The sequence below is a fragment of the Octodon degus genome, unplaced genomic scaffold, assembly GCF_000260255.1.
Source record: "Octodon degus isolate 3935 unplaced genomic scaffold, OctDeg1.0 scaffold00005, whole genome shotgun sequence".
Classification (NCBI taxonomy): domain Eukaryota; kingdom Metazoa; phylum Chordata; class Mammalia; order Rodentia; family Octodontidae; genus Octodon; species Octodon degus.
This window is the reverse complement of record NW_004524581.1, coordinates 33616977-33628768: the sequence shown is the minus strand read 5'-3', so window position 1 is coordinate 33628768 and position 11792 is coordinate 33616977. Positions and strand designations below refer to the sequence as shown.

The 11792-nt window shown below is 54.5% G+C and overlaps 1 protein-coding gene across 1 annotated transcript; it reads right to left on the bottom strand.

Moving 5' to 3' along the window:
- Nucleotides 1-2717: 2717 nt before the first annotated feature.
- On the bottom strand, nt 2718-11786 carry Flot1 (flotillin 1). The gene is made up of 12 exons (XM_004624332.2): nt 11588-11786; nt 11415-11490; nt 11250-11340; nt 10976-11119; nt 10754-10873; nt 10583-10678; nt 10248-10400; nt 4214-4395; nt 4090-4135; nt 3581-3718; nt 3252-3416; nt 2718-3020 (listed from the first exon to the last, which is right to left on the bottom strand). Exons 1-12 carry the CDS (start codon nt 11628-11630, stop codon nt 2991-2993), a joined length of 1284 nt encoding a protein of 427 aa, XP_004624389.1. The 5' UTR covers nt 11631-11786; the 3' UTR covers nt 2718-2990.
- Between the last annotated feature and the right edge of the window lie 6 nt (nt 11787-11792).

Genomic DNA, 11792 nt, shown 5'->3' with positions numbered 1-11792 from the left:
ATGTCTCTTCTTTCTCTACTCTGGCAAACCTAGATCTGTCATTCTAGGTGACCCTGCAATTTCTGCTGTCTTTCACATCTGTCTAGTTCATGTTTCTGTTTTCAGAAGTTGGGCCTCTTCTAGATCCCCTTTAGAACCAGCCAGGTGTTGCAAACCCACGGAAGGGCCACCATGGGGAGTCGAGGGGAAGAGAGGCAGAGGGTGATGGGCAGTTTGGGGGAGAGGGTGGGGCTTCCCAGGTGGGGGCTGTTGGGAAAGGGGGGTCCAGGCTTTCCCGCTCATCTCCAGGCGTTTCTACACTCGGCTTCGTGGGACAGTAAACAGTATTAGCTTCACACGGCCCAGAGCGAGCCTCCCTCCACAGGGTGGCTGCCACTGTCCCAGGTGCATGCCCGCCCGCCTCTGTGTTCTGCTCACTGCCCAGGACAGGAGATGCCCTCTTTGCAGTACGTCATCTCTTGCTATCGCCTCACCCTTGACTTTGTCCTGTCCTACACTTGGATTTCTATTTTGTGTTGAACTTACTGCTTTTTTTCATATTGAAAAGAGACATTGCCCCAAGAGCCAAAAATAAATGGGAATTCGAAAATTCAGTTGCGGTTCGTGTGCTCATTGAGGAAAGATTGCCTGTGCGGGTGTGGGGCCAAAGTCGTTCAAGGCTCTGCGCCCCTAAAAGTAAAGCCCCATCGAGTTCAGCCCGCCCTGCCCGTCAGCACCAGCTGTCTCAGGCCGGGCGAGGACCTGCTGGGGAGCTTGGCCTTGATGGCCAGTGGACCGTCTGCCTCTCCTGGGAGCGCCACTCCAGGTCCAGGGCCCTGGCAGGATTTTTCTTTGATGGAACCAGGGGTTGAACTCGGGCCCTTGCGCTTGCCAGGGAAGTGCTTATTCCACTGAGCCATCTTCCCGGCCCCCAGGTTTTGGGTCCCCCCCCCCTTCCAGACAGGGTCTTGTTACATTCAGGCTGGCCTTGAACTTGCAGTGATCCTCCTGCCTCAGCCTCCTGAGTGCTGAGATCACAGGAGTTTGCCATCATGCCTAGCAGTTTTCTATGATGCTCCAAGAGATTCACGTTGATGGGGGTTGGGGTTAGCTCAGTTGTTTAAGTGCCTGCTTAGGCAAACCCAATTAGGCACAGGGGACCGTGATTTGATCCCCACAGCTGGCTCTAAGGTAGCCTGAGCCAGCCCCCTCCCCTCCAAAAATCCTTCATAGTGAATACTTGAGATTGAAGACCATGTTTAGGCCATTTCCAGTCCATCCAGGGCCCCTTAGGGTTTCTGTGGTTGTATGGGCTCCGCTGGAAATGCGCAAGAGCCACACAAATGACACCTACTTTGAACCTAAAGAATGCCTGAGCTACCACAGCCTCATCAGCACTCCACATCTGGTCGTAGTGAGAAAATATGGGGAAAACTACACATAAAAGAGCCGATGGGGGGGCTGGGGAGATGACTCAGTGGAATAAGCACTTCTCTGGCAAGTGCAAGGGCCTGAGTTCAATCCCTGGTCCCGCAAAAACAAAAAAGCTGATGGGTGGGGCTGGGGAGATAGCTCAGCAGAATAAGTGCTTGCCTGGCAAGGGAAAAGCAAGGGCCTGCATTCAATCCCAGGTTATTAAAAAAAAACCTGAATAGTAAGGCACTATTTTATTTTTTATTTGCAGAACCAGGGATTGAATTCAGGTCCCTGAGCTTGCCAGGGAAGCACATTATGAGCCATCTCCCCAGCCCCTGGGCACTCACTTTAGTGTATGAAAACCTAGATTCAATTCTCAGCACTACTATAGGTTTGTTTTTTTTTTTTTTTTTTTTGGCAGAACCGGGGAGTGAACTCAGGCCCTTGCACTTAGCAGGGAAGGGAAGCGCTTATTCTACTGAGCCATCTCCCCGGCCCGTTTTTTGTTTTTTTTTTTAGGCAGGTTGTCTATAGTTCACTTGGCCTCAAAGTCTGCAGCCATCCTGCCTCAGCCTCAGAAGTGCTGGGATTACCGGTGTGTACCACTCCCACCTGTGTCTGGAAATGCCTTTAAAAAGCAGTATCTACTGACCATATAGCAAGATTTTTTTTGTTTCGATTTTTTTTTTCGGCCATTCTCTAGTATGGCCTAACATTTTTCAATAGTATTTACATTATGATACTGTAAGGTATAATAATACTCCGTAGCATATACATTATGAGCACCGTAAATAGAGGGTTTTTTGTTGCTTTTTTGTATTGGGGGGACAAGGACCTTTGTACTGAGCTACGTCCCAGCCCTTGGTCACACAGAGACAGGGTCCTGCTAACTGTCTCAGCCTCCCAGGGCTAGAGTTCAGGTCTGCACCACTGCACCTGGCTGGGACAGGATCTGGAGGGGACCTGTATGGGTTATATACGAGGGCACCAGGGAGGCTGTATTTAATACTGTCACCCGACTGTGACTTCAGCAATTCTCAACATTATTTCTACTTTAGCCCACTCTTTTTTCTTTTTTGTGGTATGGGGGAATCAAACTCGGAAACGCACTTGCCAGGCAGGCGCTTATGCCACTGAGCTATAATCCCCGCCCCCAAGCCCACTTTGGTAACCAAAGACATTTTTTAGGGGGGGAATGAACAGCTTCTAGTGTTCACAGCTCGGAACACTGCAGAGAAAACTTGTTTTTCTCAGTCTAGAGAGCCAACCGGGTGTAAGCTCTCTTTGGACTGGTTCAGTTTTATTACCCTGCTGAAGACTCAGAACTTGCTGACAGTGGTTTATTTGGCAGGCACCTCCACGCAGGCCTCCCGTTGAGGGAGACCCCAGAGGGCAGGGCCCCTCAGGTTCAGGCAGGAGCTTACACTGGGGCAATCTGGTAGTGGGGGCAGCCCCAACCCAGGCAAGGCACAAGCTGTGTGGCAAGGGGCGACAAGGGACCCCACTTTCAGACGACATGCTAAGGGAGGTCACTGGGGTACGTGCAGCTGTGGGGCCCCTCAGGCACTGAGCCCCGCAGGGTCACCGCCAGGGGCTCAGGAGGTCCTCAACGGCTTACTGTTCACCTGGGGAAAGACAAGAAGGGGTGATGCCTGGGCAGTGGGATTCTGCCAGTCCAGAGGCTTCTGTCTGGCATCTGCCTCAGCCCTTTCCCCAGGCAGTAGGCAGTTCAGGCTGGCCTCGAACTCCCAGCATCCCTCCTGCCTCAGCTTCCTGAGTGCAGGGACTCCAAGCGCGGGCCATCATGCCCAGCTGGTAGTCAGTGACAGGCCAGTCCCCTGCCCCCAGGGCCTTACCTGGGCGATGCTGACGCCGGTGAGTCTCTCCACGCTCTCGGGCAGGCGGCTCAGGATGTCCAGCACCTCTCCAGTCACCTTGGCTGCCCCCATGGTCCCGCTCCCGCTGGACACTAGGGTGATCTTCTTGGCCGAAGTCAGGGGGGTGCTGATCTCTTCTGCCACCTGGCAGAGGCCGGGCGTGCTGAGCGGGCGCTCTGGCCTGTGGCCCACACGCAGGCCCTGGTCCCACTGACCCTTCCTCGCGGGTCCTGGCTGGCAATTCCCACCTGTCCCTCACCGCCCCACTCTGGGCCCCTGCCCGCCACCCTCCCTGTCCCACACTGCACCTGGGGTAGCTTCTCCAGCAGCATGTCCAGCTGCGCAGCCTCCTGGTACAGCTGGAAGGCCTCTGCCTTCTTGGCCATCTGCTCGGCCTCAGCGCGAGCGCGCGCCCCGATGGCGAAGGCCTCGGCTTCCCCGCGCATCTGAGGAGGGGATGGGACCGTGTGAAGGATGGGATGAATGAAGAAGTCCCAGCCCGCGCCCGGCGTGGCGGCGCCCCGGGATCCCTGCTCTTGGGAGGCTGAAGGTGGCGGATCGCCCGAGTTCAAGGCCAGCCTGAGCTACACAGTAGAAATCCTGTCTCAGAAGGAACCCCATGCAGGGCTAGGGATACAGCTCAGCAGCGCAAGAGAAGGAAGGAAGGAAGGAAGGAAGGAAGGAAGGAGAGAGGGAAGGGAAAGGAAAGGAAAGGAAAGGAAAGGAAAGGAAAGGAAAGGAAAGGAAAGGAAAGACCGTACAATCAGTAGCCCCCAAACCACCTCCTCTGCCTGCGGAAGGTGCCAGTCCGACTCACCCGCACCGCCTCTGCTTCGGCCTCCGCCTGCATGATCAGCTGGGACCTGGGCAGGGGAGAGGCGCAGGCGAGGTGAGGGGCCCGGTCCCCGGGCGCAGGGCCCGGCCGGGCAGGCGGGCCTTACCTCTCGGCCTCAGCGAGGCGCTCCAGCCGGTAGCGCTCGGCCTCGGCGGGCTTGCGCACCCGGGCTTCCAGCTCCTTCTCGCGGCGAGCGATCTCCTGCTCCTGCAGCGCCACCTGCTGGGCGCGCTCCACCACTTGCACCTGCACGCGCTGCTCCTCGATCTGCTGCTTGGTCTTGGCCACCTGGGGGCGAACGCGCGTCAGGGGCAACTCCGGCCCCCCAGGGCAACCTCGCCCCCGCCCTGAGGCCGCGCGGAGACTGCTGTCCGGGGTTTAATCTTATGCAAGCGGCACAAATGCAAGAGGAAAAACAAACCGTGACAAGCAAGGCTTCCTCCACTTTCCCCAACCACTGGGAGCAGCAGCCCCCGCGACCAGCTTCCTTCCAGGGCCATAAGCACCTGCAGGACTGGTACCTCTGAGACCCCTCTCGCTTAGACTTATTTATTTGCAGTATTGGCAACTGAACCCCACCGCTGTTCCTCAGCCCTTTTTCTTTTTTTATCTTGAGACATGGGTCTCAGTCGCCGAACTGTCTAGGCTGAGCTCAAACCCATGATCTTACTGTCTCGGCCTCGGGGTGCCGGGATCTCGGGTCACTTTCATTCTTACTCTCTGGTGTCGTTCAGGCATTAGAGGCTCTGGCCGGGTCGGAGGAGGAGGGAGTTAAGAGGCAGGGCACAGGCCTGTCCTGCTGGACCTGGTCCATCTGTCTGCCCCAGGTATGGTCCCCAGTGCTGTCCTCAAACTTCCAAATGGGGGGCCTGCCCCTTAGCTCAGCTCAACAAAGCAGTCAGCCTCAGGTTGCTCTGGTTCGATCCCCACAACTCAAGCCGGGGAAGATGGAATAAGCGCTTCCCTGGCAAATGCAAAGGCCTGAGTTCATGGGGGGGGGGGGCAATTTTTTAAATTTATTTTTTATTTAATGTATTTAGTACAGGGTCTACAGGTCTCACTACACAGATCAGACTGTCATGATGCCTACTCTCAATTGCTGCCTCAGCGCCCCAGGGTGGGGCCAGCACAACACACTGGGGATCTAACCCTGGTCCAAGTCCGCCTAAGCAGGTTCTTCAATCTGCTGAGCTATTCGGCTGGCTTTTTTTTTTTTTTTTTTTTAAACAGAACCAGGGATTGGGGCTGGTGAGATGGCTCAGTGGTCTAGAGCACCTACGTAGAACAAGCTTAGCAAAGCCCAGGGACCACGGTTCAATCCCCAGCACCACATGCCAGCCAGCCCTCCCCCTGGTGGGCTGAGCTGGCCACACACACAAAAACACACACACACATAAATTAAAAAAAAATAATAATTAAAAAAAAAAAAAAAAAAAGAACCAGGGATTGAACTCAGATCCTTGCATTTGCCAGTCAAGCGCTCATCCTACTGAGCCATCTCCTTGGCCCCATGGCTGGCTCTTAAGAGGCCCAATCTTATGTTTAATATGACATCTGTTCCCTCCTGGAAGTTAATTTTTCCCTCTCAGGGCTGGGGATCAAACCCAGAGCCTTGCACATACCAACTCTCTACCTCTGAGCTCTCTAATATTTTTATCTTTATGAAATTTTCCATTTTATTTTATTTAGGACAGGGTGTTCAGGGTCTCATTGCGTAGATCCGACTCCCAGTGATCCTGTTTACAGCCTCCCAAAGTGCTGGGATTACAGGTGCACGCCACCACACCCAATCTCAATGGCTGTCTCAGTGCACCCTGGGGGTGAGGGTGGGGTCAGGGCCAGCATGGCAGGTGGGGGGATTGAACTCAGGGCCCCTGCATCTGCCTAAGCAGGCACTTTAATCCGTTGAGCTATTTGGCTGGCCCAAATTTTCCATTTTAAAACATTCTCGGAAATATTTTATTTTATTTTATTTTTTTTAATTTTATTTATTTATTTGTGTGTGTGTGTGTGTGTGGCCAGCTCAGCCCACCAGGGGGCGGGGCTGGCTGGCATGTGGTGCTGGGGGATTGAACCGCGGTCCCTGTGCTTTGCTAAGCTTGTTCTAAGTAGGTGCTTTAGACCACTGAGCCATCTCACCAGCCCCATCTCGGAAATATTTTAGTATTTCTCTTCCAATGTTGGTTCTGTTTTCTATTTCTGCCATCTTGCTAGGGTTTTTTTTGTTGTTGTTGTTGTTGTTTTTGTTGCGGAACCAGGGATTGAACTCAGGCCCTTGCACTTGCCAGGCAAGCACTTATTCCACTGAGCCATCTCCCTGGCCCCATCTTGCTAGTTTTTATATGTTCTCTTTTTTGTTGTTTTGTTTTGATTTTCTGAATGTGAACTCATGACTTTCCTTTCTTGGTGTCAGAAACTGACCCCAGGCCTTGCGCACGCTGGGCAAGGGCCACATCACTACGCCACGTCCCAGTCATTAGTGAGACGGGGCCTGAAGGGGCTGCCCAGGCAGGCTGCACACTCACCTCCCAGCCTCTGACGCAGCTGGGCCTGGAGGTGTGCGACCCCGCCCTTTATGGGTTTTCCTTTCACAGCGATACAGTAGCACAGCGGTGTCCTTCCAGTCCCTGCCTGGCGTGGCTGTGGGCTCTGCCTCCCACGCTGGGGTCCCTCCCTTAGCAGGTGGCTTGGGCTCATGGTGGGCAGAGTCTGCTCTGAGGACATGGGGTGGCTGCTAGGCTTTGGCTTCCATCAGGGTGACTACAGCAGATCATATGGAGGCACCCCTAAGTCTGGATAAGACTTACTCGCTTTGTGGCAGTGTGAACTGAATCCAGGGCCCTGGCACTGAACTCCACTCAACCTTTGTTTGGGGTTTTTTGTTTTTTTTTTTTTTTTTGCATTTTAGGGGTCTACAGGGTGTTCAGGGTCTCACTACTAGATCAGACTGTAGTGATCCGCCTGCTTACAGGCGTGCACCGCCATGCCCAGTCTCAATTGCTGTCTCAGTGCCCCCGCCCCCCCAGGGGCAGGGCTGAAATGGCAGGCCTGGGGATCGAACCCCTAGCCCCTACGCCTGCTTGCAGGGGCTTTAATCCGCTGAACTATTTGGCCGCCCCCCTCTTGTAATAATTAACATCCCACCCCCATTTACCTCAGTGTCTTTGCAATGAGATATATTTCCAGTCCTTGTTTATTTATTTGGGACAGGATCTCACTATGTAGCCCAGGCTAGCCTTGACTTTGCAATCCTCTTACCTCAGCCTCAGCTGGAATGATAGCCACATTGATTTTTTTTTTTTTTTTTTTTTGCAGAACCAGGGATTGAACTCAGACCCTTGTGCTTCCCAGGGAAGCGCATATTCTACTGATTGGCTTGATTTTTTTGAGCTTAGTAGCCCAGCCTGGTTTAGAAGTTGTAATGATCCTCCTGCCTCAGCCCCATGAGTGCTGGAATTATAGGTGTACACCACCAGGCGTGGCAATTTTTTTAAGACAAGATCTTCCTAAATTGCCCAGGCCAGGATCAAATGTATAATCTTACCTCTCTGGGATTATACAAATGAACCATCACATCTGACTCTATTCTTTTTTTTTTTTTTTAAAGTCAAACCCGAGTCTTTTTTTTTAAATTTATTTATTTTGTGTGTGTAGCCAGCTCAGCCCACCAGGGGGCGGGGCTGGCCGGCATGTGGTGCTGGGGATTGAACCGCGGTCCCTGTGCTTTGCTTAGCTTAGCTTGTTCTAAGTAGGTGCTTTAGACCACTGAGCTATCTCACCAGCCCCTGACTCAGTTCTGAATCTTATTTAAGCCTTTCCTTTTTTTATGTGTGATAGGGCTTCACAGTGTAATTCAGGCTGGCCCTGACCACTCTATGAAGCCCAGGCTGGCTGGGATCCTCCTGTCTCAGCCCCGAGTGCTAGGAGTACAGGGGTGTGCCACCATGGCTGGCTGGCTGTGCTGCTTTTAGCAGCGTCTTTTTCTTTTTCCCTTTTTTTGGCACCAGGGATTGAACTCAGGCCCTTGCGCTTGCTGGGGCCAGGCAGGCACTTAAAGCACTGAGCTACCTCCCCAGTCTGTTAGCAGCATCTCATTATGTACCAGGTACTGTTCCTGCACTCACAAATGATTCATTGTCAAATATCTATTCTGTGCCTACAGTGTGCCGGGGCTCGTTCTGAGAGTTAGGTATGAACGGTACCCAGCAAGAGCCTTCCTTTGTGGAGCTTACATTACAACACAGGAAACAGCCAGTAAAGTCAGGCATGGTGGTGCAAGACTGTGACACCGGAGGCCAGGGAGATGGCTCAGTGGAATAAGCGCTTCCCTGGTAAGCGCAAGGGCCTGAGTTCAATCTCTGGTTCCGCACCCCCCCCCAAAAAAAGACTGTAACACCACTATACCAGAGGCTGAGGTAGGAAGGAGGATCCCAGGCCCAAGCCCACAGAATTCCCAGCACAGTGAAAAGCTATAAAAGAACAGAAAGTGGGGAGACTGTAGTCTAGACTGTATTCTCACAGGGACATATCTAGTTGCCTTGTGGAAAATACACTGCAAGACAGGCAGCCGCCAGATGTGTGGTGCCCACACCACCCCAGCACTTTGGAAGCCTGAGGCAGGAGGACTTCGGGTGCACAGCAAGACCTCGTTTCAAAAAAAAAACCCCAAAACAAAAGCTGAACAGAGCCCTCCCTTGATTTATAGGTAAGGAAAGCCATGCTAAGAAGAACAGAAACTGGTCTGCACTTGACTAGCGAACCCAAAGGACCACAATTTAATGTCTTGGTCCCGAAGGCAATGCTGCACAGTAACGGAACCATTAAAAGGCAGGGTGCAGTGAAAGGCCTGCGTCATGGGGTACGGCCTGCGGATCTCCAGCCTGGCCTTTCTTGGTAGCCTCACCTCCTGGAAGTGAGCTTGGCTGCTCTGCCATGCACTGGAACCAGTGTTTGAGGAAGCCCCAGTGACAAAGGACTGCACTCTCTGAGACTGTGAGCCATGATATGTAAACCTTTTCTACTTAAATTTCCAATTGCCTCAAGTATTGAGTTATAGGGACAGCAAGCTGACCACACAAGAATCTCATCAACAGTGGTCCCAAGGGTCTTCGAGATAGCTCAGCGGACTAAGTGTCTACTTAGGCAAGAGTGGGACTGGGGTTTAATCCCTCGCATGCTCAGGCGTGCTGAGCCAGGGTGTGGTGGTATGCCTATAATCCCAGCACCAGGGAAGCTGAAAACAGGAAGATCACTATGAGTCCCAGCTGTGTAGTGAGACCCTGTACCAAATACATTAAAAAAAAAGTCACCCCAAAAGCCAGAGATTTCCATTCTAACAGTCTACTGTGCATATAGCTAACCTCAGGATTTTGTTAAATTATGTGCTCTGATTCAGTTTGGTTTGAACTAGAATATGAGGGCTCCCCCACTGTCCCTGTACTGCGGACTAAACTCAGGGTCTTCACACTGATCTGCATTCCCTTTTTTTTTTTTCCAATTTCTGAGACATCTTGCCCAATCTCTAAGTTACCCAGGCTGGGCTTCCACCCCACCTGCCTCAGCCTCCCAGAGCTATGGGATTACAGGTATACACCACCACACCTGACTCACTAATAATTATTTTGTTCCAGAGGAAAATACAGGGTCAGGTGCCTGTGAACTTTTGGGTGTAACGTTTATCAACCAGTCAATATGTGACCCTGTTTCATGTGTTTCTATTTAAAGAAACCTTATATAACATGCTCAGTTCACTATTAACAGACCTTGCAGCTGACAGCTTTTCATTCACGCCCAAACAAGCACGATTTCTCCAGAGGCAGATCACCACTTCTTGTGTTGGTGGGCTCTAGATAGCTTGAGGCACTGAGGCTGGGTTTTGTTTGTTTCGGTTTTGTGTTTTAAGACAGGACTCCGCTGTACAGGTCAGGCTGGCCTTGAACTTGTGATGGGCTGCTGGGATTATGAGCAGCTCCATCATGCCTGGCTACATTTTTGCTTTTTTACAGCTCCCCTTACAAAAGGGACATAGGATAGAAGCGGAGAACAGAAGCAGCTCAGAATGGGAGGAGGAGGTGGCCTGAGAGGTGGGGGTGGGGCAGGGGCAGCTGGCAGCAGGGCCGCTGCAGCCTGGCACCTCTTACCTGGAGCTGATAGGCTAGATCAGCTTGTGCACGGCGCGTGTTGACCTCGATGTCGTAGGCAGCCTTCTTCAATTCGTAGTCCCTCTGTGCCTTGGCCATTTCGATCTCACTCAGGTACTGAGCAGAGACCTTTTCCTGCTTGGCCTTGGCCTCCTATTGCAGCAGAGATTGCACAGGAAGTCAGGGTGCAGAGGAAGCGGCTGCTGAACTTTTGCCACCCTGGCCCCACTACTCCCCTCCAAGCCGGCTCTACCCGCCCAGCCGGCCAGCTGCGGCCCTTCTGTTCCTCTGCACAGGTGGCCAGCGCACCTGTGGTCACCAAGCTAGACTCTCACCCGTATTCCAGCATCCCTCTTGGCCTCAGCTTCTCCAATCCGAGCGTCTTTTTGGACTTGCGCCGTCCGAGCTTTCCCCAAAGAGTGCAAATAGTCCTGCGGGGAAGGGGCAGATGCCAGAGTTCTGCGCGATTAGGCCAGGGGGGCAGGGCTGGGGGTGCCCCGTCTTACCTGGTCGTCGTGGATGTCCTTCAGCGTGTAGCTCACCACGCTGATGCCCATGTTGACCAGGTCGGAGGAGGCGACTTTGAAGACCTGCTCTGAGAACTTCTGCCTGTCCTTGTAGATCTCCTGGGACACGGCGTGGGTGGCAGGCTCAGGCTCAGGCTCAGGCGCCTGGCCCTACCCTGGCCTGGCCCTTCCCTGGCCTGGCCTGGCCCTCCCGCCGCGCACCTCCACCGTCATGTGCGCCATGATGGCCCTCTGGTGGCCCTCCAGCGTCTCCAGGGCGATGTGTGCGATCTCGGCCTCGGTCTTCCCCAGGAACATCTGGCAGGCAGCCGCCAGCATCTCCTTGTTCTGCCCCTGAATCTTCACCTGCAGCAGAACAGGGCAGGCGACTGGGTGCGGGCTCGGGAGCCGGGGCGGGGCGCCGGGAGCAGCTGCCGCCGCTTCTCCAGGGAGCGGGGAAGGCGGAGCAGCAGCTCGGGGGCGCCGGGAGCCGCACCTGGGCGATGCCGGTGACCGAGATGGGCACCCCGTGGCGCGTGTACACCTTCTCGCTCTTGACGTTGAGAGTCAGGGTGTTGAGGGAGATCCTGCGGGCACAGGAGGGGCGCCCAGTGAGACGCGGGGGCGCGCAGCTGCGCGGCCGCGGGCCTCCCCTGCCTACCTCTGGATCTTCTGGATGCAGGGCAGCACAAAGACGCGGCCGCCGGCCACCATGACGGGCGGGCTCCGGCAGAAACCTGCGGGCGGCGGGCGGAGGGCAGAGCTGGGCGCAGGCCGCGGCGGGGCGGGGCGGGGCGGGGCGGGGGCAGGGCCGCGCCACGCACAGGGACTTACCGGAGACCACCATGGCCTCGTTGGGGCCACAGGTGAAAAACATGGCTCAGGCGGGGCTGCAGGACCGAAGCTCGGCCGCGGAGCCAGGCGCCGCAGCGGGCGGCAGAAGCTGTCCCGCCCCGCCCCGTCCGGTCCGGTCCGGTCCGGTCCGCGCGCGGCCTGCTCTCGGGAAGCGCGGGACCGCAGCGCCAGAACGCCCGCAGCC